At 38.2% G+C, this 26,315-nt stretch overlaps 1 protein-coding gene across 3 annotated transcripts in view; it reads right to left on the bottom strand.

Annotated features, from left to right (window-relative positions):
- Nucleotides 1-22,963: 22,963 nt before the first annotated feature.
- The window catches only part of uacab (uveal autoantigen with coiled-coil domains and ankyrin repeats b), a 44,117-nt gene continuing 40,765 nt past the window's right edge, over nt 22,964-26,315 (bottom strand). For all 3 annotated transcript variants that reach the window (XM_079240622.1, XM_079240623.1, XM_079240624.1), the window contains one exon: nt 22,964-25,992. In XM_079240622.1, coding sequence (XP_079096748.1) covers nt 25,921-25,992 — 72 coding nt within the window. In that variant the 3' untranslated portion in view covers nt 22,964-25,920. The remainder of the gene's footprint in view (nt 25,993-26,315) is intronic.

Below are 26,315 nucleotides of genomic sequence, written 5' to 3'. Positions count from 1 at the left end.
TGTTTAAAAAACTATCTAATTATGATTGTAGTTATTTTTTTACTTAATTTATTTTGAAAATATTGAAAATCTTACATACTCTACCTTTAAACAGAACGTGTGTGTAACTCAAGTTTCGCTTTAATTCCTCTGGTTTTAGCCGTCTCCATGTCAGTAAGTTTAAATGCAAATGAGCATGTTTGTGTTATGTGCAGAGCTCAATCCATTGTTATTACACGTGAAAAAAACTGAACAAAGGCAGAAAAAGAAAGCTGGCTTGTGAGAAATCCAGTCTGGGTCAGCAGAGAAATTCAACTTTACCTGAAGTTGTCCTTGAACATCCAAAAGGAAATGTCTGTATCAGCCTAACCTTAACAAAGACAGCCTGCCACGGCCGATACATGTCTGTCTGGTCATGCTCCCAACAAACACCAGATGAACTTTCTGCGACCTTGTCAACACTGAGTCACAGTCAGGAGGAGAAAAGAAGCCTTTGTTCACCTACAACAGTAAATACTGACAAATGTCATCAGACAGTCCACAGTCACAACAGATAAGTCAGACATAGCATTAGGCATAGCAGACGTCATTCAGTAACACTTAGGCAGTACCTGACAGCACTCAGCATCAAAGGGAAACATCGAGGATGCAGAGAGAAAGCCTGAGGAAATCCCTATAAATATATCAACAGAAAGAGCGACTAACATGTAATGTTGAGTTACAGATGGACATGCAGCGAGATACTAGCTGGCAGACGAGAGGCTTTACACAAGACAAGACCTTTACTTTTACTGTTTCTACACATCTAAAATGTGGCTTAGATCAACTCTTACATTTCAGCATTGAAACACCCTGATCAAAACAAGGTTGGGAGGTCATGGGTTAAAAGAAGACAAAGCTCCCCTATGATTTTATATATTGGCTGACTGGTTCTTCAATTTTAACAGACAGTACAACATACAGTTGACCAGGCTGCATGACGAACTTATATTTGACCCGTGCATGTACAGTCAGTAGGTGTAATTGAACCCCGAGCAACATATACTAAAATGAATAAAACTGAAAAGCAGTGGTGGTAATTCCAATAAGCTCACTTTAATAAGAACTCATAGTGGCTGTGTAGAGTCTAACAGATGAGGAGATGCAGGAAAAACAGGCAACAAAATTTTTTTTTTTTTTTATTCATGGGCTGCCAGACAAAAACAAAAAAAAAAACATACCAATAAAAACCAGAAAAGTCTGTTTTCAGTACCTTTGTGTCAGATATCATAGGGCTTTTATGAGTGAAACTAATGACAGATGAGAAAACAGCCTCCTAGTTAATGGCATTATCTTTACTAATGATAAATTTCAAGACCTTTCAGAGTGATGTAGAATCCTTTTAGCTCAGGTTTCTAGGGGCTTCAACTGTGCAACATGCTAATCTATTACGGCTCTACTGTTCTCCTTAATCAGCACTGGCTCCCTCTTGTGTGTAATAAATGCTGGATTATACAAGTCTGATACTCCCGCTTACCAAATTAACAATTAGCAAACCAAGTAAACTACTTGATTAAATGCATGACATGCATGCGTGAACATAAACATAAACAAATATGCTCCCACATATGTGCCCACTTCCCAGCATACTTTCATGACCAGAACTAATAAGTGCCAAATCAACGCTAAGGGCAAAAACATGACAGATACAACCACACACATTACAGCATCTCCAAAAAATATGTGGAGATAAATCACTCATTACATTAAAGGTGGAGTATGTAAGATTTTCAATATTTTAAAAAATCATAATTACATAGTTTTTTAAAACATGTAGGTTCCAGTCTGTCCATATTTGATGTGTTATTAAATTACAAGTTTAATTAATGACAAAGACCCTTCTTAAATGTTTGCCTACCAGTAAAAAAAAAAAAAAAGTGCTTTTTGTCATTAATTAAACTTGTAATTTAATAACGCATCAAATATGGACAGACTGGAACCTACATGTTTAAAAAACTATCTAATTATGGTTGTAGTTATTTCATTAGTTTTTTGTTTTTTTTTTTAAATATTGAAAATCTTACATACTCCACCTTTAAGTTAACAACTCTACATAGAAACCAAAGAACATGCCGTCCACACGTCACATCCAGTTTTATGGGAAACAACCCCATCACCTTTGGGCCAGCTTAAATTGTCACATCATCTGTTACAGAGGTGTAGCAGACAATTGGCTTTTTTTAAACTACAAAAAAGCAGCTGTGGTCCTCGCATGGCAGCCTTGTTTTTCTGTCTGGTAATATGAAATCTGTTTCACTTTTTCCTTTTAAATCTGAGTGTTAGTATAGATAGTGGAGGATGGATGAGCCATTTGTTGGCTGGAAAGGAAATGAAGCTTCCTGCTTTTTATTGGGTTTCTGGTGGGGTCACATGACTCTGCAGGAGATGTTTGGCTTACACCCAGAACAAATAAATAGTGCCGATTTCCTCAGAAAACTCAGGTTATCACAAGGGCTCACTATATTTTTAACAAGTGATCTGTACTAACATTATACTAATTTATAGGTTTTAAAAACATTTATAATGTATATAGTGTCTATTATCACAGATACAGATTTATATATCAAAGGCAACAGAGCTGCAGTGCAATGAGCTCGCCTGACATCTGAAGCAGCCCGTCAACCTCCTGATTGGTGAATGATTGCTCTCTACCAAAGCCAGGATAAAAAAAAAGCAAATAAAAAAATAAATTAAATACCGGCTGGCTCACATTTTTCATTATTCATTTCCTTTACACTCTTTATCTTATTCGGGATTGTTTCTAGACCATCCAGGGCTAACACAGATGCTCCTGGGCTCAATGTAGACCCACCAGTCAACCCAATGTTATTGGGTGATGGGAGAAAGCTGGAGTATCAGGAGGGTACACAGAAAGAACATCCAAGCTGACAGAGACTAAACTCAAAGTGGGAATCTTGTTGTGTGCAATAGTACAAACCACTACACCACTGTTGAGCCCAAGTGTTTCATTATTTATCAACAAAACTATTAATGGGTTGATGTGTGCAGTCACACACTGAGACAGCAACACACTTCATCCTGCACACTGCAATGCCAAAAGTCCCCAAACAGCATTCAAAAAAGGCATCATGAAAACCTTCAGAGCTACAAAAAAGGAGGGAAATGCTTTCAGAAAGTGTAGCATTACCCTGAACTTTACTTAGAAAATGTGATCATCTTGGTGTGGTGTGAGGACACCAATAAACCAGTGAAGGGAAATGGAACTGTCGCAATACAGGCTTAGTTAAGTGGCCTTGTAATACACTGAAATGACACACAGCAAGGAAGTGGGAGAAACAACAGCCAAGAAAAAAAAACAGGACAAGACACATGCTGAGATTCTAAAGAGAAACCTCTAGAAAGAACTGAAACTTAAGCCACATGTGATCTGGGTAAATTATAGAGTAAGGAAAGTGGAGGAGGGTTGCAACAGCTCTTAACAAGCCTGATGAGAAGCAAAAGCCAGAGGAGACATGAAGACAAGCTAGAAAGGGGAAGTAAAGATAAGAAAAAGAATGTGTGAAATGTGAGATTAAGCAGTCTTAAGGCTGGGTAGCGGTGGTGGAAGCATCATGCGGTTGTGGCGAGTACACATGGGCCCCCGTCCTGCCAAGTGGAAGCAGGTTGTGAAAGACAAATATGCTGACCCAAAACCATCATGTTCCACAAAAGTCAGGAGTGGTTTCTTGTTTGCACACCAAAATAAGGAAAAAAGTTCAGATGACTAACAAAGGCATGTCATGTTCCTCTTTCCTTTTGTTTAACCTCTGTGAACACGTAGTCGGGGCCTTCGGCTGTTTTTTAAAGTGTTCAATTCAAATACTTCTAAAATTTGGTGAAAAAACAGGTCTGCATAGTTTAAAGTGAGTTCTTGTTTACCTACACTGCAAAAACTGAAATTTCAGTAAGATTAAAAATCTTAAATTGAGTACATATGCTTATTTTTTTTAAAGCTAAGATGATTCTTCGTTTTTATGCCAGAGAATTCCTCTTGTCTTAAGAGTATTTTTTACTTGTTTTGGGAAGTCTTGACAAGCCAAATTTTCTTGTTCTGTTGGCAGATAATTTATCTTATTTTAAGGAACATTTTCCTAATTTTTGTAAACTTTTTTCTAGTTTTTTAAGGCTTAGATTTTGCAGTGTATTGTTACAATTAAATCTGGGGTAGGTGACAAAAAGCCGTGGATCACGCAAGGAGCAAAACCAGAGGGGGAGGAGCCAAGATCAAATCTTGCTAGCTCCCCAACATTACCTACCCCAGCTTTAAATCTATAATGTTGACGAGATAGATATAAAAACCCATGGCCCTCAAGTTTTCCTCCAAATCTTTTAAATTTACGCAGCCGATGCTAAATCCCAAAATAGTTTTTCCGACATGAGAAGCCGATGTAGAACAGTGGAATTAGCCAACACCACAACAGTATGTCCCATTCGGAGTATTTGTTCTTCCAAACGATACCAAACTTAATCACTTAAACACTGTTATGTTTTCATCAATCCCATTTTCAACACCACCGCCTGCCTTCGAAGGAGCGTGGAGAGCAATCCCTCCTCCGAACTGGTTCTGAATCGAGGTTCATAACCACTTCTGCAGTCCACCATAAATCCTTAATGACAAACTCTATAAACTTCTCCAGGCTTGAATATTTATGGATGCCTGTGGTTCCCCAGAGTGCTGTTTCCTGTCTGGGCTCAACACAGAACAGAAACTTCTGTTGAGCAGCTTTGGGCTGCTTCAGCTCTCATGGTGAAAGGAGCTTGCGAATACAGACGCGGTGGTCTGCAAGGCTCGGGCCATAAACAAAATGGTCCACCGTGGTAAAAGAGGGCTAACGTATCAAGACTTCATACAAATCTGTAACATGAGCATAAACCTAACGTAGCAGGGCTGAGATCATCCATGTTTCCTGATTTCTGATCCTGATCAAACTACACAAATAGAAAACCATAAACCGCAGCCAACTTTACATGTGTACAGCTTGCTTTATACCATTAAGCAGGATTTTTGGCAGCAAACCAAGCAGTCACTCTCCTGCAGTGACACTCAGAAATCTCTGGTAATATCTCTGTTAACAGTTTGCTCTCATTTTAGTAAATGAGAGCAAACTGTTGGAAGAGTGAAATTCCTGACCTCCTGATTCTACATCTCTAAATCTAAATGGAATTAACTCATAGTGAAAGTTTCCCATGAAGCCACAGTGAAACAGCATGTTTATGCCCATGAAGCCGGTGTAACATTTTACACTCTCTGTACAAAAACTTGTAATAACCCCTATTAGAAAGTACTTGTTGTTGTGCACCATCTTACCGTCTGCAAACTGCTCAAATGCAATAAATGACTTCAAGATGGTACTTTCCCTTATAATTGAAAGGATGTGTTGGGTAAAAAACAACTGTCTCATGTTGTATCCTGTTATTCCTGTTATTTTGTAGACCTAGTCGTCGTCTGCAATTTACTCCTGTGTCACAACAAAGCACCAGGTCCAGTTTAGCCGGGACTTCCCCAGGCTTTTCCTAAAGAGAAATTTCACAGCAGAAACACAAAGATAAGCTTGACTACTGCAGGATGTCATAAAGCTGGAGGCAGCATGGACAGGTTGGATTTCATAGTTTAAGATGGATCATTTTTTTGTTATTGTTTTTAGATGTAAAGCACGATGGATAGCTATTTGTTTTGTGCAAAAAGTGCTTTATAAAGAAAGTTAGTCTGATGAGTATGTTACTGTGCAGTGAACTGTCTTTTACTTACTTTTAAGGAAATGTGACTTTGGTTTAATATTCTAGAGTTATATGATATCATCCAAAGGCATAAATAATAGAAATAAAATCACTTGCAAGGTGCAAATATGCAAAAAACTCTGAAGTGATGAAAATCTCAATACAACTTAAAACTGAGACAGATACATTAATATGACATCGTGCCATGAAGCAGGTTTCTTATTTAAAAACTTCTTCTTAGCCAATCAGCATTAAGAAGACTAATACTGGCATAAGGCGCCATGAAGGGTTTCCAAGCTGCATGCAATAACAGATATTTAAGGAGGGCACCGCCATTGTTTTTATCTTTATTTTTAAATTAGCATCAAACCATGTTTGGTTTTGTTCTCTTCCTAACATCACAGCAAAAAACAAAACTACTTTGATGGAGCTTTAATACAACGATTTAAATTCAATAATAAAATGATCCCCACGTCATTGTAGAATACATGACGTTACCTGATTACTACGTTGTTGCTTTGTTACATCTTAAGTTGTGTGATGGGGTTTAAAAATTGAAGGAAAAGCATAAACAAAAACAAGTTTGGGTTTTAATTAATCCTGAATACTGACTACAGTATGTGTTGTTTGTGTTCAAGATAACTCAAAAAAGTTATGGACGGATTTTCATGAAATCTTTCAGGAATTGTTGGAAATGAGAAAAGGAAGAACTGATTTCATTTTAGTGGTGATCCGGATCACCGCTTGGATCCAGAAACTTTTTAAAGGATTCTTTAACATCGTGCTTGGTGGAGGTTTGCGCTCTACGAGTGCTTTTCTACTTTTACATTTGTGTCCTTGTCAGCTGCTGTTCTCTTTCTTCGTTCAGCCACTCAACTAATAGACGGCATTAGATTAGTGTGCCACAACATTTATTTGATCAAATTAGCTGCCATATCAGGCAAATGGTCTTATTATAGTTCTAATAATAATGCAGTGATACAAGGTCGTCCTTCTCTGTGGTTGAAGCAGGGAGGAGCAGCATAAGGGCAGAAAGTCTCACACAGAAAGGGTTTGCTCAGAAGGTTATTTTTCACTGCGTGCAGCTTTTGAAGAAAAATAAAAGTTAAGTGTCTGGGAAAAAAAACTGTTTAAATAAGGAAGAGGCAGATGTAATGTCTGAGAGAGAGAGAGAGAGAGAGAGAGAGAGAGCAGCAAGGGGCTGAATCAAAGTGCTGATTGAAGCTCAGCAGTAGTAATTTTTTACTATCTGAATAGCACAAACTAAAAGTCTACCAGCAGGTTGCTAAATATATTCCTGCAGACGAAAATATACCTGTGCAGCCGGCCAACATGTTAACGTGGTGTGGGAAAGGGTGCAGGGATAATCTTCCTTTCATGAATCACTACTTCTTTGCAGCACTATGACACCACTTCATGCAATAATGTTCTCGGGGGCCTCAGAGGCCTTCGGTGCTTCTAATAATTTTCAGTGCAGGAAACAGAAACCTTGTCACACTTCACGAAACTCTTGACACAAGACAGAATTTTATTGTGCTGCGTCATGTGGCTGCAGGGGTGTTAACGTATCGTAGCAGAACAGAGGTGAGAGTCTGCAGCCAGTTATGTTAAAACCTCTAAACTGGGTGAAAAAGCTCATTATTTTTCACATTCTCTCAACACCCCATCAGACAAATGATGTTTTATTCAAACTTTTTCTAACATTTATGCCAGTCTGTTTACGGTAATTCACCCCCTTCTTTTCCCATCTCATTCATCAGTAACACATATTAAGAAGAACAGACTATTCACGGAGGTCTACCGGTCTCCAGGTGAAGTAAAAAACCAGCTTCCCCTCGGAGGTGTGGGGGTTTTAAAAGAAGACAAACCCAGGTGGTGGGAGTACATTTGTGCACGGATACAGGTGTTAATGTGTTGACATGATTAGAATACCAATCGAGCAGATGCTAAAAACACTTAGCATTACTTCACATTATGCTATTTTCTTCTCTTACGTAACACACTGTTGGAGTGACAACCCTAAACTTACTACTTTTCTTTCTTTTCTTTTTTTTCAAACTCCTCGTGGGAAGCAGGAAAGAGTTCACCAACAGGCTGTGTGTCAGTGGGCAATTACAAGGACCCGCTTCACTAAGCGTGTGGTTTCCACTGACAAATCCATCCACAGCCTGCCGAGAACTGCTATTTTTGAATCCCAGCCCGCTGTGACATTAACCTTGTAACACTAACATCAAAGTTCACAGAGTGTGAAAGGTTTGATTGTCCATTACAAGCTCCTGCGACAGTATCCCCCAGGTTCTGACTGACAGAACCGACAAGCACAGACAGAAATAATTTGCGGTGTAATGTTGTCGCAGACTTTGGAAAAAACATTCAGCTGAAATATTTATAGAACTTTTCTGTCAGTCAACTCAAGTGGAAAAAAAATGATCATGCGAAAGCAGAGTCTGTAAGGCGGACGTTAGTTTGAACCTACAGTAAGTTAATGGCATGCAGAGATTGGGGAGTGATACTCATCACTACAGTAGATAAGGAGCTCCGTACCGAACATCATATTGATCTAATGCAGGGGTAGGCCGCCGTGGTCCTGCAGATGTTTAGAGTTTCCCTGCTGCAACACACATGACTCAAATCAATGAGTAATTAGCAGACTAGAGCAGAATTTAATGTCAAGCTCTGCACAAGTCTGTTAATTAAGTTTGATGTGTGTCAGATGTGTTGAAGCAGAGAAACTCCTAACAGTTGTAGGACTGTGGCCCTCGAGGACCGGAGTTGAACACCCCCGATCTAACGTGTGCGGTACTCTGTGACACATTCCCATCAGCCCTTTCACGTCTTGGTCGTGCTGCTGGTCCAAATATTCTGCTATCACTCATCAGAGCTCAACATTTTTAGACAGCAGGCTCACCATTTCTTTCACAATTGTGACATTTTCCAGAACCAAAGCGGTCAACAGACTTGATTGTAATTATGTTTTAGACCAAACATCACTACACGTTTCAGAATAAGGTCAGAAACGGCTCAGCATTTCTCTATAAATACACAGGACAGGAGATCTACGTTTAACCTTTAACCTTCACAGCAAAAAGCAGATGAGTTAAGCAGGAAATCCGACATAAGAGCAGCAGGCAGAATGTGCTCAGTTTCTAAAAAGACTCCTGACTGAACCAGTGACTAAACTCATGTCCCAAATGAAAAATTACTGCAGAATTTTAACCATGAAGAAAAATAGAGTTTAATGGTCAATTACATTTAATCTGTTAAGAATTTGATGCATCTGCATGTCTTGTATCAACCGTTATATTATCGGCCATCATTATAAAGTCTTATAAGTTCGATTACTTTTTTCTTTTTCCAGTGTTTTAATATAAAAAGCAGCATTGTTGTTTGTTAGAAAACTAAGTCAGTTCACAAATTATGTGCAATGGCTACTTGATAAGTGAAAGCAAAGTGAAGGATATGCATGGGTATACTAAGTATCTGTTCCTTCTTCAGTGCACGCTTGGTTGGGCTGACACCCTGATTTTATACTGATTCTTACTTCCTGATATGAAGCAAGATGACAATATGCAAGTATTGCATTTAGATCAACCAAATCTTGCAAAGAAAACTGGCATGTCACACTTTATAAAACAAAGTTTTTAACCTTTTCTGCACAAATCACTTGATACACTAAGTATGAGGAATTCAGATTTTCAGTAAGCTGACATTTCTGATGTAAGCTTTTACTGTGGATCTAAGGTGTTTAACAGCTGAATAAATCTGAGGTGCTTTCTAGAGGTTCTGTCTAACATAACATCTGCCAGATCAAGTTATTCATCCTCTAGTTTTCTGATTTTATACTTGTGTGTGTGCAGGACCAGTCAAACCTTCGACTTACCTACTCATCAACCGTAATGGTCTGAACTTTTGACAGGTACTGCATGTGGATCTATTTACACATGGAAATGTTGTATTTTGTACAGCTCCAAGACTTAATCTCACTATTTGTATGCTGTGCTGAAAGTAAATTAATAATATGAAATAAATGTATACTATAGACATATAAGCGGCTGAATGCAGATGTAAAACCCTTTGTCTGTAAAACAAATACAACTGATATACATACTAGTACAAGTACAGATCAGAGCTCGGCTCCAAATCAGGACAAACTATCAGGCACATCTGAAAGTATTTTGACAAGCATGACAAACACTCTTTTCACATAACTCTACACAGCACATTAAACATTACAACGCTTAGGGGACAGGAACATAAAATTCAACAATGACTAAATAAATAAACAAATAAATAGATAAATAAATATCAAAGGCTTGAATTATTTCCCTGAACAAATACAGGGAAAGTTTGCAAACCTCACAGCCAGCAGAGAATAATAGAGATATATACGCTGGACTCGAGGTTTCTCATGCCTTGGCCTCGTTGTCTCCTGTTCACCTCAGCTTCTTTTTTTTAACATTCCCGTTACAACATGTGTACTGGCGAGTTTCTTTCTGGAAGGTATAAAACTGTTTAATGCTCAGTAACACCGAGAAAATAGCTGACGCTGTTGTGAAACGATTAGTCGCTTTCACGTCACAGGTGCGTCTCTTTTTCATCGCTTATTTCTTCAAGTACTAATTATCTATTTGCAGTATTATGCTGGATTTGTGCACTTTCTTTTAGAAGTAAGCGGCAAACAGCTGACTTGATAAACGTGTATTTTTGTTTGTTTGTTTTGTTAGTCTTAATGCAGTGACACTTCTAGCCACATAAATTGACACCTTGCAAAGATCTGAACTCCAGGGGGCGCTGTTTCCCACTTTATGTTGCCAGAGAGACTTTACACATGTCGAAAAAAAAGATAATAAATAATAATAATAATGATAATCTGACATTCATCATTACTGTAAAAGTAAATAATTAAAGTTAAGAAAGAAAAAAAAGATTTATTCAGAAGCAATTAGTAAGTTAGTTAGTTTATTTATTGTGAACAAATGAAAAAAAATAAGAAAATAAAAATACATACATACCTATACATACATATGTACATATACACACACATATACAAACATATACATAATAATGAGGAAAATATAATAATATTAACAATAATACTACTACTACTAATAATAATAATAATAATAATTCCTCATCAATTCGATAATTAAATAAATTCGTGAAATTAAAGGAGTTCGAAAAAGGAGTGGGAAGAAGTCTACACTTATTTAGTAGTTTTAATCATTTTATATTCTGGCATAGGAGCGCCATCCTGCAATGAATACTATTGGCTTGGTTTGCAACCCCTGACACTTGATTAAACTTTGTTTTGTATGACTAAATATGTTTTAAAAAATGTAAAAGCAATGATATGAGATGGATAAAGAAAAAAAGGGAAAAAGAAGATGGACTTTACCAGCAATAGCTGAATCACACCACTAAATGGTAGTTCTGCAGATCAACAAGCTGCTGCTCTGCTGAAATCTGATCCCCCTCACTGAATCAAACTTCTATTTTCCTTATTAATTAAATCAGTTGTAGTTCTTTAAACAATATTTACCGATAGCCTTATTTCATGGAATCATATATGGGAAATTTTATGTGATAAGACTTGATATTTAACCTCCAAAATAAACGTAATTTAATAAAATACATATATTCCTTCCTTTTTTTTTTTTTTTTTTTTTTTACACACTTTTAGTGTCTTTTCTTTATATGTAACTTTACTGTGAGGCTCTTTCAGATGCCTTCTTGACCAGGACTTTCTGGCAGGAGAGATTCTGCTTCTCAACAAGAATTTCCTGGCTAAATTAGGGACAAATAAAAATATTTTATCGTCTTGACTTTTCAGCACATGAAGCAGCTGATTTAAAATATGATTCAGCCACAATCAACTATTTTCAGAACAAAGTGCAGAGGAGATCAAACACTGCAGAAGTTTATTAGCATCCAGAGCAAACTTGCTAAAAACTAGCAGATAAATAATTGATCGCTTTTACCCGACTGTTGCGTGGTTATGAATAAAAATGCAAAATAACTTAGCAGTGTGTGCAAAAGCTCTGGAACAGAGTGCTGTTTACAAACTAAAAGAAAAGAAAAAACTTATTTGTACGAGCACAGAGGCAATTTCAGGCATCTCATAATTTGCCATTGAGAGAGGCAGACTGTGAGTTATTAAAATTTTATAAAAGACTTTCTCCAACCACTTAATTTCTGGATGAACAAATTAAGGCTGTAATTCACAGGGTACCATGCTTAAAACGTTTCACAGCCATTTGAGTACATTTTGTGAAACAGAAACCTCAGGCATTTTGAAATAATTTCATGAATAAAGTCAGCGTTTAATACAAAGCTGTGTTGGTAATTCATTTAAATGATAATATGTATTGTGTTTTATTATATATAAAAAAAAACAACAATAAGATGATTATTTTGACTTTACATTGAGACTAGTTACATTAATGGGAAGCAGTGCTGGTTTATTTTTCTGGAAAACTGAGAGGTTGTTATGTTTACATCTGCGATGTGCTGCAGAATCTCTGGCCTTGTCAGGACTTGAGGTCAACAACCTTTAACCTCTTGTCCAGTTGATTTTATATTCAAGAGGTATTCTTTTTTAAAGGTGAGACGATTGTTTATATATATATCTATATATATATATATATATATATATCTATATATATATATCTATATATATATATATATATATATATATATAATAAGTATTGTATTTGTTATTTACTTAACTTTTGCAGAAGTCATTGTATTATAATTACCTTAGAGAAAGCCAGCAGAAAAATAGATAAATGAGGGTTTTATGCGTGCACATTTTACAGACAGTATAATTGTCACAGATGGAACCTCATGCTCCGTTTTCTAATTAAAAATAATTGTGTTTTAGTGAACATAAGGTTTAATTACCTTAAATTTCTCAGTGGATAAAATTGAAGGGGGGATTGCTTCAATTAGCTTTACAATAAATTAGATATAACTTATGTGCAACCATGTTGGAGTGTGGGAGTGTAAACAAACTTCCAACTTGACACTCATCCTGTCTGTTACACTAATGAGATGAGTTTGTTTACAGAGTATTTCTCTTTTTTACTCTGTCTCCCTTTCAATCAGTTACACAGCATCCCAATCACTTATTTGAAGCAGGAGCTTTTCTTCCACAAACTGAATCCATTGAAATCCATTAATAAGTTTCTAGTTGTTCTGTTTTGGGGTCAGAAATCCTTTAATCCCATCTTGATCCAGGCTTTCCCAGCTAGAAATGTACTTCATCTGCTAAAAAAATGTACATCTCTGTGGTCATCACAATTCTGCAGGATTCTTGTGTCAACGCTTTTTTTTCTTTTGAAGGGCTGTCCACAGATTTGTACTAATATCTGTGCCGGTGGACTGTGAGAGTCATGACAAAACCTGCTTCTAGTGAGGTAGTTCCTTTTGGATTTAAGAGTGTGATGTGTGTCATTCTCCTGCTGGAGAAGCCATCCTCTTCAGTGTCTATATAGATGGTGTGTTTGCCTTCTGAATTGGCTGGCGGATGATTTAATGCATGTTTCCATTTACTAGTGAAATACTTATTGTGTTGCAATGTAAGCCCAAATAAAAATGATTGATCCACCTCCATGTTTATAAGAGATCTTCATCTCATTCATTGCAACTATAAAGTTTGCACTTAGTTTGGATATATTTGTCAGAAGAGTTGGAGAGCTTAGTCCAGTTCTTTGTAACAAATATTATGGTATTAATTCTTTGTATTTTAACATTTGGTGATATTGCAGGGTGGGAAAAAAAAAATCAGCCTGTAGCTCGACATGTAAAGACCAGCGTCCACCAGGACCTTCCTACGATGTCCTCTACTGTTTCATTTAGTGCTTGTGTTCTTTTCACCCTCACATGTAAGTCGCTTTGGATAATGATGGATAAATGACTGTAGAATAAAATAGAATATTTCAGCTTCAACATCTTCAGGACAAGCGACTTGTTTCCAGAATGCATCAGGATTCACTAAAAGTCACATTCACATGTGCATGCCCACAGAAGTGTTTATCTTTCCCTCTACTTCCTACTAAATGTTGCAGATGTTTATCTGTGAAGTCTCTCTGCAGGTATGTCCTATAACGGTTGTGTGTGCACCTACTTTTTTGTTGCATATCGTTATTACTCCACTTTTTATATCTTGTTGTACTGAAATACTGTTGTAGTTTTTATTGTTTTTGTGAATACTGTCTTTTTAGCAACTTAGACACGCTCTTTTCTCTTCTGTTTCTTTTCTCTTTCCTTTTCTTTTCTTTCCTCACGTTTTCTCTTCTTTCTTTTCTCTTTTTCTTTTCCCCTGTCTGGTCCAGCGCTGCCATATCAAGTCCGATGATGATTTCAATGAAAATAATAAAAATATTCAGAATATCAAGGGCAGCCATGTACATGACATGTCTCTGTTGACAGGGCAAATCTGTCTGGCAAAAATATGACACACATATTCCCGCACTGTATGCTGTGATGCTGGACAGGACAAAAAAAACAACGATTCACTAAAAGTTCATTAGCGAGCTTCTGATGCTGACCTTCAGGACATGGGGAAGGTTTTTATTTCCTGTTGACTCATAAAGGTGATGTTTGTGCAGGTGTGTGCACAGTGGCAACATGCAACACTGCTCCATTGGCTGATAAATCTTTTTAGAGGTTTTTGTAATCAAACAGGTTTAATTGTCCTTTTATAGCATCAACTTGGGCATTTTAGCTTGAAAGTAGCCGCGTTTACATGCAGAACTTTTAATCTGATCGAGCATCTAGTTGTCATAAAAATGCGTTGTGTAAACAACTCAGCTTATCTGATCGTCTTTAATTTAAACAAATTTTTTGTATTCAACAATCTGTTTAACGGGTAAAATAAGGCTGTTGGATGCTTTGACTTTGAGTTGGGTGCTTTGGAGCAGAGAAACAATGAAAACCTGCAGGGTTGTGGCCCTCGTGGGACCTAATAGAGTAGCCATGGTCTAGTTGTTACTGCTGGGTTTTCAAGAAGACCTGCCAAGAGTTGTGAAACGTACCGAAAGAAAAGGCCAAAAAAAACCAAAAAAAAAACCCCCACAAAGTTACAAAATCCAACCAATGTAACAAAACATGCTGATGATCCTCATTTCACAGAGGAACTAAAGCTCTAGTGACAGTTTTCTGTTGATACTGATTTGCACATTCATCCTGTCCGGGCATTTATTATCAACATGCAAATGATGAAATGAAGTGCTTTTAAGAGAAGTGAAAAGCCATAAGGAGAGGTGGTTTAATTGGTACAAAAGCAATAATAATAATAATTTAAAAAAAAAACAGATATTATAGAAATGCAAGAAGCATCACCACACACAGGACTATAAATAGATTTTCAGTAAATATCTTCTTTCTAGCTCTGCTCAGCCAACTTTAGGCACAGTTCTAACTTCAGTAGTAAAGATTATAATACAAATGAGGGATTAAAGAGGATGAGAAACAATGGAAGTGCGGAAAAAAAACTAATCTAATTAAGACCTCAATCACTCAATTAGATTGAGCAGGAGAAACAAATGGCAAGGAAATTCTTTCATCATAGCAGCTGGTTTAATTGCTCCAAGACAGAGCGCTGACATCTGGCATGTCCCCTCCAGACTGCCAAGTGTGTATTTATGAACGCACACACACAGAGTGAGAGGGAAATGTGGTACAACAATATGAAGGGACTGGGAAGGTGGGAGTTCAACGATGATTGTGCTTTCAGTGAGCCCTGACTGTGTTTATGAGCATGAAGCTGCCTGAGTGCAATGGAGCAGCAGCCTGCTTTATGCATCTGCACTTCACCCACATGGTCAGGAGAGAGGTGGAATTAATGGCATTTGGGGCTGTTTTTCTCATGAGAGCGTGGTGCTCAGGCTGAGAATGAGGTCACTATTTGAGGAAGAGGAGATGTGGTTTGAGTTGACACATGAACAGGATGCCTGATCCTGGACAGACAGCCTGAGAGGGTTTGTTGAGACACGGGAACCGCGGCAGTGGCCTGAGGTGCCATGCCAAAAACAAAGACAAACTCAAAGGGAACAGCCATGGTTTCTCTGCACTCAGCTGCACCACGTCTTGTTGTGAGTCTGTCTAACCACTTCCTCATGCTGCAGGCAGCGAGGTCAGGGTTCAGTCAGGTCCTCTGACAGCCAGAACAGGCTGCAATAACAAGAGCACTGAAAACAAGAACTCTCTTTTCATTTTCTTTCCTCAGCTACTGCTTTTCTTTCTGTCTTTTCTTTCTCTCTCTCTCTATCTCTCTCTCTCTCTCTCTCTCTCTTCTACCCACAACCCCCCTGCTTTTCTTCCAGTTTCAAGATTTTTTTTTTCAGTGAGATTTCTTCTTTTGGGCCCCATTACTTACAGCCTTGTTTCGTATATCATCCTCACACAGTGATCTTTGTATTGAGTATCAATCATTACATGAAGGAACTTTGAAACATCCAAATCTGTCACAGATATTAAAAATATGATACCATGCAAAAAGCAGGAACACATTTTGTTTTGTTCTGTGCAAATGGATGGTGCTCTTTGAGGCTGATGTTTGGGGTTAATACATCAAAGGCTACCTTTACCAGAGAGAGAAGCACTGATTCTGACATCAAGCCTCTTTACTTTGCTGCTCTGCAGACATCTTGCCTACATTTGGACTGAAGAGATGGTGATGTGCTGTCCTCTGCTGGTTAAGCCTGATGCTGCAACTGTCACACAACACTGGCTGACAGCTTAGTGAACGTACACGTGTAAACATCATATTCACCTATGTACAGTGAAACTGCAAGGATTCAAAGTAAATAAGACTTTTAACATGCAAACAGGTGCATTTACAGTAAAGACAATTATGTGTGAACATCTTTAAAAGACACCTTTTTATACATATAATATGTATTTTATACGTATAATAAGTGGATTTTTTTTGCCATCTTTTCATCCACAACAGCTTCATAAGAACTTGATATTACATATCATTCAGAACTTAAAATTTATCAGGAACTCAATGACAGAGTGGAAATGAGAAACGAATTGCTGTGTCCAGACTTTTGATTGGTGCTCTTTTTAAACAAGATCCAAATTCCTGATCACATCTAAGATGGGTTGCAATGAGGTAGAAAGCTATGGTTGTTGGAGCCCTGTGAACTAAAGAAAAAGAAGAAGTTTAAAAGAAAAAAAAAAGGCTCCAGGAAGGTGCATTGTTATATATTACATGGTCAACTTGTACAAACACAAATGGACTGTCACTGCTGAACATATTTGGACCAAAACAATGCAGCCATCTTGATAACATTTTTCAGGCAATGTTTTACTTATTTCAACTAAACAATGCCAAACTATTACAACAGAAAGGCTCCGCAAAAAAATATAAAAAAGAAAAAATCAGGTTCAAAGCTAGTCTGCTGGTAGTTCAGTGGGTAATATTATGAAAAAAAAAAAAAAACATATCAGAGAACATGGTCACACTGTATTTATGATTGTTAAATATCATGTAAGAATAGATTCAGGGTAGTATAAAGTAATCACAGTTATTCATCCTGAAGTGGAGCTCATATTAGGTCTAAACTGACAATCAACCCAAGTGGCTGTGACAGCAACAACAAAAACAACACAAAGCAGATGCATCGTGGTGAAGAAAGGCTGCCGAGTCTGGATGCTGAAAGCCATTTCATCGCTCAAGTACCAGATGTTTACATTTGATCTTCCAGCAAGCAGCAGTTCACAATCCCAGAGGGATGGTGTTGGTATTAATAGGTCAAAATGCTGTGTGTGATATACAAGTCAGCTAAGTGGGTCAGAGACGAGGTTCAAGATACGCTCTGGTGGGTCACCAAGTGGACTTGGAGGTGTGTTTGCACATTTCTGGCATGGGTTTTCGTTGAACAGCTTTGCCCTTGCAGGTCGGCTTCAATATTTGTTGTGCGAATGATTTATAAATATTTTCCTTTGGTCTCACCAAGGGCAGCATATCTTACCAGGGGAGAGCTTTCTCTGATGTGAGGCCATGAAAGTCATGCCTGTGAGATGCCTGCATGCTTAAAAACACACACACACAACCTCCAGTAATGCTCATCTCAGCCAGGCACACACATACACACAGCTCTCTGCAGACAAATAACTCCGATCAGGTGAGCACTTCTCACTAGATTACAAACCGTAAGGCCGGAAACTTCCAGTCACTGCAAATTTGCATGAAAGCTTGAGGACACAGAACAGCAGTCACCACCTGGCCAGGCTGAGATCACAGGGCTGAAAACACTTTAAGATCCTGCCATGAAAGCAGGCACTTAGCACAGTTTAAAGACACTAATTACCTGTTGTCAAAGAGAAAAAAGAGGCACCATTAAATAGGGTTACCTCACAGTGGGGGGCTAAGAGGGCGAAGAGAAGGCGAGATTATTTCTACTTGAACATCAAAAGGTTGGAGGCTGTGATTAAAAAGAAGATGCTGTTCAGTTTGGAAACATTGCAGCAAAGATTTGATCAATTATTCAGGGTTTTAGTTTTTCCTCTGTTGTCAGAAAAATACAAAGCTGATCAATGAGATTTTTACCTTTTATAGTTTAAGATGTGTTTGACATACAGTATTCAGAATGACTATAATCTGGGAATATTGTCCCCATATATGAGCCACTGGGCCCATACTCTAACCATATAGTTTAGTATGAGATTACACAGCGATAGGTTTCTTCTGTCTTCATTTACTGCATTTATAAATTTAGCTTGGTTTGTAGTCCTTTTTTACTTTCATTGCAGAGATGGTCCTACCTCATTTTGGACCAAAATTGTTTCTGAAGACTTGATAAATATTTAGCTTTTGAGATTAAATATTAAGAAATATGGAAGAATGGTGAAAAGGAAGGGGGTCAATACAGATGTAAGTTTTACAGCCTGTTTACATCTTGTGATCTCCTGTCCAAAGAAAAGTTGCTTCCTGTGGGTCTAATTGGATGGTGTGACATTATGGCGGAGTATAAATTGTTGAGTTCTTAGCCACCACCTCCTAAAGCTGGTCTGAAGTCAGACAGAATAAATCTCAATGGTTGAATGTGACAATAACTCACCAACTGAAAGCCACGACTCAAACAGGAAGGTGGTGTGACCTGTTGACCTACTTACTACTAAAATCCATGCTCTGTTGAGGAAATGAACCTTCTAAACTACTATATCATCATCAATTAACTACAAAGCTAAACTAATTCATGTCAGCCAAGAGGCAGCAAATGAGAGAAAGAGCTGGAAGCTCTAAATTAGTCTCAGTCTGGTCTCTACGGAAGCAAAAACATTCAGTCGCTGTTGCTTGAAAAGATAAAGAGCAGGGGGATTTTTGTATTTTTCACATATTCTTCATGCAGAAATAATTTTCCCAAGTATCCATCTGTGGTTTGCGAGACAAAATGTTTCATGTAACAAATTAAAATGACTGTGTTTGAGTCATTTAAAGCAGTGGAGCAGGTTAGCTTGATAGCTAGACTAACCTGCTGCATTAGTGGCTAAATGTAATACTTTATGTTGTTCCCAAAGAAATTCTTTGCACTTATTTGATATTTGCCAATTTCTGGAGAAAGATAAATAACTAAATCAAAATAAAATGGATGATAAAATATTTCCAGCTTCATATCTAGCTATTAAAACAGAGCTGAAGCTACAAGTTCATTAGCTTAGCTTAGCCGCGCTTTGGTTAGCTTAGTGGAAACGGCTAGCTTTTGTCACTACAGGTTAAAATAAAAATGCCTGCTACTGTCTCTGCTGTTCACAAATTAGCAGTATGTTTTTTGTGTTTTATTGATGAAAATGGAAATGTGCCTTAATATTTCTGAGAATTAATGCACTTCTAATTGTTTCTTTGGGTGACAAAAAGCTGTTTAAGAGAAGCCTTATGGTTCACATTTTTGCTGCGTAAGAAAAATATCCACACAACTAAGTACTGTATCATATCTCGATAATGAATAACAGCAATGCATCTATGTGTAAAAAAGTTTTGTGCTAGGGGTTTGCTTCAGCTAAACAGGCACCGCTAAAAGCATACCATTCCACAATACCACTGATACAGCTGCTGCGGCCCCCAAATACTAACATGAAATCAGCATCAAGCTCTTTAGCCTCAGAGCTTTTCATAGTGTTCATCATGGAGTTAAACACAACCTTTTCCAGTCTCACTAACAAGCTTGAGCTCACGCCCTCAGGCCTAAACCAGTGTTTCTGAGATGAGTGAGGAAGCCGGAGGTGGCTTCAGCTGTGTTTCAAAGCACCGAGCAAACCCCAAAAGCCTTATCCTATTAAACCACATACACTATCTTATGTGTTGCGCCACAAGCAGACATGCAAAACCAGGGCGATTTTCCGTTTGAGAGCGAGAGATTATTGTGAAAGGAATGGTGGGAAGGATAGCAGTTAGAACAGGAGGGGGGGATGTGGTGGTTTGAGCCCATCTGTTTCTTGCTAAGTCAATGAAGGGAGGAAGAAAAGCTGAGCAGATACACTAAGCATTAGTGGTTAACCAACTACTAATGAGGGGAAAAGAAAAACATTGAACTCAGATAAAACTATTCAGCATGCACGGGTGTACAATGTCCTTACAGGGTTTCATGGGAAGATGGCCAACACTCACGGCAAGCTTTGAGTAAAAACCAAAAGGATAAAAAGAAGAGGAGGTTGGACGTGTTTTTAATCTTTGTGCGGTTTAGCCAATCCTTAGGGTAAGGGAAACTGTTTTAACACATATATCCCATATGTTTATTTCCACACCTTTGATACAGGAAAAGTCTGGAGCTGTTGGCTCTCATGTAGTCTTGGCATGTAAAGCCTGATCCTTTTGCAAGCAATTGGGGTTTGCTGGTTTTCATTCCTATGATCACCTCTCTTCCCTCATCTACCCCAACTAAAGCCCTGGAATAAATCCTGGGAAATGAGAGGGCCTCCTGCCCCCTCTCTGCTACTCATTCCCAGGTGTGCAAATCCCAGGTCAACCCAGGATCAGGCTGTTACACTGCCCAAGTGTTGGAGAGAGGAATAATAAATGACGGTAGATGACAAGATGGAGAGCAAGAGAAAGGTGAGAAGTGGAGAAAGAAAAAGAAATGAGATTAAATAAAATGAAAAGATGTGGAACAGGCGGAGAGACAGGGCTGGATTTGGGAATGTGACCCATGCTGAAACCATTTAACTCAAATCAGCACCATGTGTCCTCCAGAGCCTTATTATCCCATAAATGAACTTTATTGACGCAACAAAGTGCTTTGGGGCTCTGCAAAAACATTAAAGGGGCCCCGCCTGTCTCGGCCTGGAGCCAAGAAGAGTCCAGTTCCTCAGGGGACTAATGAAAAAAAAAAAAAAAAAAAGTGGGGGCCCTTGGCCTCGTGTTTGGTGCCCTCAGTGAAGCTTCACAAGCTCCCTGGCCGGTACTGCCTGAGTAATAGCCCATTAGTGACAAAGAAATAGTTAGCAATTACACATGGGAGACAAATATGGCACAGACCTCTTGACTGACCTGACCCCGAAGGTTAACCAGGAAGGAAGGATGAGAGACAAAAGGAACAGAGATGATGAGGAAAAATAAATGTAGGGCATGACTAAAAAAAAAAAAAAAAAAAAAAAAAAAAAAAAACTGAATGGGGACAAAACACATCTTTTGCATCACCAGTTAAAAAAAGGCTATATTCACATTGAACTATTTTAGGCCATTAGTATTTTGCACGTTGCTCGCCTGTTGTCCAGTCATGCTGCTGGATATGTTGTGCACTTAGTCTGGTTTTTAGACCTTTACAGATAAGTTCCACTTCCCTGAACAAATTTGCATCAATTACCAGAAAACCAAACGATAAGCAGAAACTGTGTGACAGGTAGTGTTCTGGGGGAAGAATGCTAGTTCTGCAAACTATAGTGCATTGCTCTGTGCATCATACTGTGGTGTGTGTTTTGTACTTACAGAGGAACTCTGCTAAACTTGCACATCAAAGTGTGCTTACAGGTCTAGTGGAGTACACTTCTGTATATGAGAAAAAACTTGTATGAAGGCTTTTGTGGTTTTAGAGGAAGCAGCAGAAAGTCTAATAAACTGCCTCAAGAGATGAAAACTACAAGTTTGAAAATAAAAACCATCTGGGGGGGTGAAAAGAGGTTGTAGAAATCTGAAGACTGCTCTGCTTGAGGCTCAAACAAAAAGAGCTGGTTCTGTCATTGCCCTCTTATGTGGGTAAACAGTACATGTTTTGACATCTTGTGCAGGTTTTTGGGGTTAAATGTCCATAACAGGGTAACAAAAGGAACGAAGCACCTTCTCAGTAATAACTTTAAGGGACTTAAGAGCAAAAATAGAAGAATAACACTGACTTAAATGATGATAAAAAGATGTTTTTTTAAACAGGTGATCTAGTCACAAGCGAACTCAATCAGAATTTTGACATCCAGACCTTTTAGTTTCTGTGTGGCTGGCAAAGTGCAGCTGTTCCTGCGGGGAACAAGTGTCCAGAGGAGAAGAAAAGAAGACTGCTGGACGGCACAACAAACATCCGTGACAGCTCCTAGGTCTGCGAGCAAAGATGTGGGTGTGTGTTTGATGTGTATATAACCACCCGCCTGGCTCCTCAGCCAGCTAACCACTCTTGAGGCATGCAGCGGACGGCCGGGGACAGGTCCAACATAAATAATGGCTCTGATCCCTCTATGGACAACGAATTTTATAAAGATGAGAATTTTCTTTTTTTTTTTTTAATCTTTGTGGTGGGGGAAAGGGGTTACAATGGTTAACCAAGCAGCCACAAGTGGATATATGGGACTGATTAGGACCCTGGAAATGAGATTAAAGAGAGATCTACCAACAGATTGAAAAGTATTTGCCATAATTGCTGAGAACAGCTTATTCAGTGCAGACCGCAAAAAAAGAGAATCATAAAACTGAGGAAGGAGAAAGAGGAGGAGGTGGTACAGGGCTGTGACTTGAAACCAGAAAGGAATCAAACTCAGGACAAACCTTGAATCAATTAAGAGAGTGTGTGTGCGTGTTTGTGTGTCTGAACGCACAATGGGGCAATAGATGGATTAGCTTTCATTCAAACTTTTAATTTATTTAATTTTTTGGCAACATTAATACTTCTGATTATATTCAAAGGACGAGCCAATTCAAGCACACTGTGTCTAAATGAAAACTTCTCCTGCATTCAGCGACTGCGCTTGGCATGACTTTATTTAAAGTGAAATAACTGATAACAGCCATGGCCTCTCGTCTCAACATCTGATGAAAAGAGCTTTAATGAAAAATAAATCTTGAAAAGAGAAAAAGAGCAACAGACAAATCAACAGAGGCACAGGCTTAAAGATAAAAGTGAGCGCTTGTGTGCCAGAGATCTACTTGCTCTCATTCCTGGGTTGATTGTACTTAAAGTGAAACCACATGAACAGAGCTGCAGCCACAAGTCAAGAGTGTGTTTGGAGCCAAAAGCACACAGACCTCAGCACTTACAACCCCTGAAAATGTCTTCATAAATATTAATGACTAAATGAGTGATCATCATCATCACCAGCTGTTTGATCAGATTGTGTGCTGATTAAATATCGCACCGTCTCATCAAACAGCTTCCCATTTGGTGAACAGATATTTGGGAACATTTTTTCCAACAAAGCCACCGCAACATCCGAGTGATGAAAAATATTAAAAAGAAAACAAAAGACAAATTAAAAATACAACCCTGTGTTAAATAACCACAACTGCATTAAACGTCAGTGTTTGTGCAGATCCCCTTCCTCACAGCAGGAGGCTGATTGAAGCAGGCTTTCAGGATATGACGGGAAAACACACAGGAAGAATTATGTAGTTTTCTATGTTAGGCACTTTTATTTATTTTGTATGACTGATTAACAAACACAACTTGTTACCAAAGAAAAACATCCAGTTATAACATGTTGGTTAAACAGTACACTTGTTTAGACATTAAACTGGATTCAGTTTGTTGTCTTTTAACAGCTAAGAGAGAACAATATCCCAAAACATTAATGTTAATCATTTTAATCTGCAGAAAATGGAAAAGGTGCTGCTGTCCAAACTGGAAGGTTGTGGCCAGACGGCAGAAAGTTGAAGACAGGAGTGCTTCGAATAATTAATTGTTAGAAGGGGAGTAAATATTTTTCATATAAATATACTGGATTTATTTAGTACTTAAACGGGTTCTCCGGGAGACGTTACCCTAAACATGTTATGTGCCGCTTTACTTCCAGACCTGCTGAATATCAGATTTGTCACACTGTCGTACAGTAATTAAAATAGTACAAAGCTATGAAAATACAATCAGTGTAAAGGTATGAGACTTGCTCAACAATCACAACACAACACTACACCATCAGGAGTCACACAGAGCTGGCCCAGAGGAACGCACACGTTGCTTAAAGACAACTGCCGTATACAGCCATCTTAAAGAGGTCAGGTTTTAATAGTTAGGGAAACAATAGATATAAAAAGATGATATTAACACTTTTTAAATAATTTCCCCTTACTTTTTGAGAGCAGTAAGAACAGCTGTCGGAAACAACGGCCTACCTCTGGGTCAGTGATTATTATGTCTATTAACTTGGCCTGCCAAGTCTCACCACTAGAGGGCACTCTGGTTTAAAAAAGAAAAGATGACGCTCCACTGCAAACTTTAGTGTCACTGCAAGAGATCTCCACTGACTCAAATAAAGCATGGTTAATGGACAGACTTGTGTAACCTGCCACCTACAAAACGGCAAGTAGGTTGAAGTTTTGGATCAGGTCTTTGGTAATGGACAAGTTTGGACCTTTATAACATGATAACTGCGCCACAATGTTAGCCTGATTCACAGAAAATAGCAAAAGTTTAACAACTGACATGAAAAAGGTTAGAGGATGGATTTATATTTTTCTTAAATGTTTATCCTCACACTGTTTTTCACAAACCCATGTGTGCACTGACGGATTCATCTGCAGCTGTCACTTCTGACAGACTGAAGAACTAGTCTGTGAAGCAATTCCAGGAAGAAATGGGAGATAAAATTAGTTTTTAAAAATCCATGCATTTAAGAAAACTAATTTCTTACCGTTACCAGATTACCAATCTGGTAACGGTATTTCCTGAAGCTGCAGAGATTTTACCACAGTTTCCTCCCATTGCACCAGGAAATCATAAAGAAATGTACAGATGTGAGTAAAACGTGGCAGCTTCTCTACTGCAAACTTCACTCAACATCTTTACGTTAAAGTCTCAACATACTAAGAGTTCACTCATCATGCTGAAGCATTTTAAAATCTGGGTTTATTCCCTACAATAAAGAACTAAATGCAAACAATTTATTCAGTTATATTATTTATGACTAATCAGATGTCATCAATCCAGAATTGAAAGAAAGATTTTGGTATCACAGCAGAAGCAGTTAGTTTATCACAACAACAAACTGGCTGCCTTCATTTATTTTAGCTCAATTAATGCACAATTTCTAATAGTCATATTAATACTTTCGCAGTATTTTTCTGTGTACTAATAATTACATGAATTTCTACCTGTTTTTGCAAATTCAACTGGTCACAGTTTTTGTCAGGAGGAATAATTACACCCAGAAAGTCCTTCAGTGTACACATGGTACGGAGATGAAAAGATATGAACCTGCCCTTTAGTTTTCTAGCAAATGTTGCAGTTAAATGTGAAAAAATGTGTCGTGAGCACCGACTGTCTGGTGGGAATGTGATTAAATGGTCTGGCTGTTCATGTCCAGGTTACAGTTCAGGAGTGTGTCTATGGAAGAATCCCATATTTCAAATAACTTCCCCGTTACTGAAAATAATGGGTCAAAGTTGCATAAAACACAAATTTGAAACAGTTAGAAAAGACTTGACATTTACGTCTGAGATAAAGTTAGTAGAAGATGCATTTTTTTACTGATCAGTTTGCAACACGAACTGGAAAAAAAACAAAAAACAAAAAACGTTTGTATCGTTAAAAGCTGCAGTTATTCATCTTGTACCAAAAGTACTCAGACTTAAATGTCAGAGAATAAAAATGCAGCAATAAAATGCATTTCGAACATCATTTTGGGAGAACTTGTTGACCAACACACACACACACAGACACTCTCTCACACAAACTGGGCACCCCCAGGGGCCACAGCAGGGACACTTCAGATGGAAGGTTGTGACAAAGGTGAATTTGAGTCAGCAGGTGTTTTGAAGATTTAACACACAAACTCCTGTCTCATGCGGATAATCTGTAGTAATGCGGCCTGGACGTCCTCATCCATGTGGCCCTAGGAGGGAAACATCAGAAATGAGCTTCGGTTACGCATCCTGCATCACACTTCTTACATACATTTGCTGGTTTTGCGTTTCCTGATGATTCATATATTTAAGAGGATTCATACGTTGATGATCACACAAAACCAGTGTAACAAACCACTTTTAGTATCTGAATGTTAATAAAGATGTAACAGCTTATTTTCCAACATGGTTAATCTTGATAAAAGTACAAACATGGTTTGATAAAAAGGCTTTGTGTTCAGCAACATGTTTCTTCTGTTTGCCGAGCCACTCAAGGCAAGGCAAGTTTATTTGTATAGCACCTTTCATGTAC

This window comes from Telmatherina bonti (assembly GCF_933228915.1).
Source record: "Telmatherina bonti genome assembly, chromosome: 1".
NCBI lineage: Eukaryota > Metazoa > Chordata > Actinopteri > Atheriniformes > Telmatherinidae > Telmatherina > Telmatherina bonti.
The sequence above is the reverse complement of the archived record's forward strand: the minus strand, read 5'-3'. Positions and strand labels throughout refer to the sequence as shown.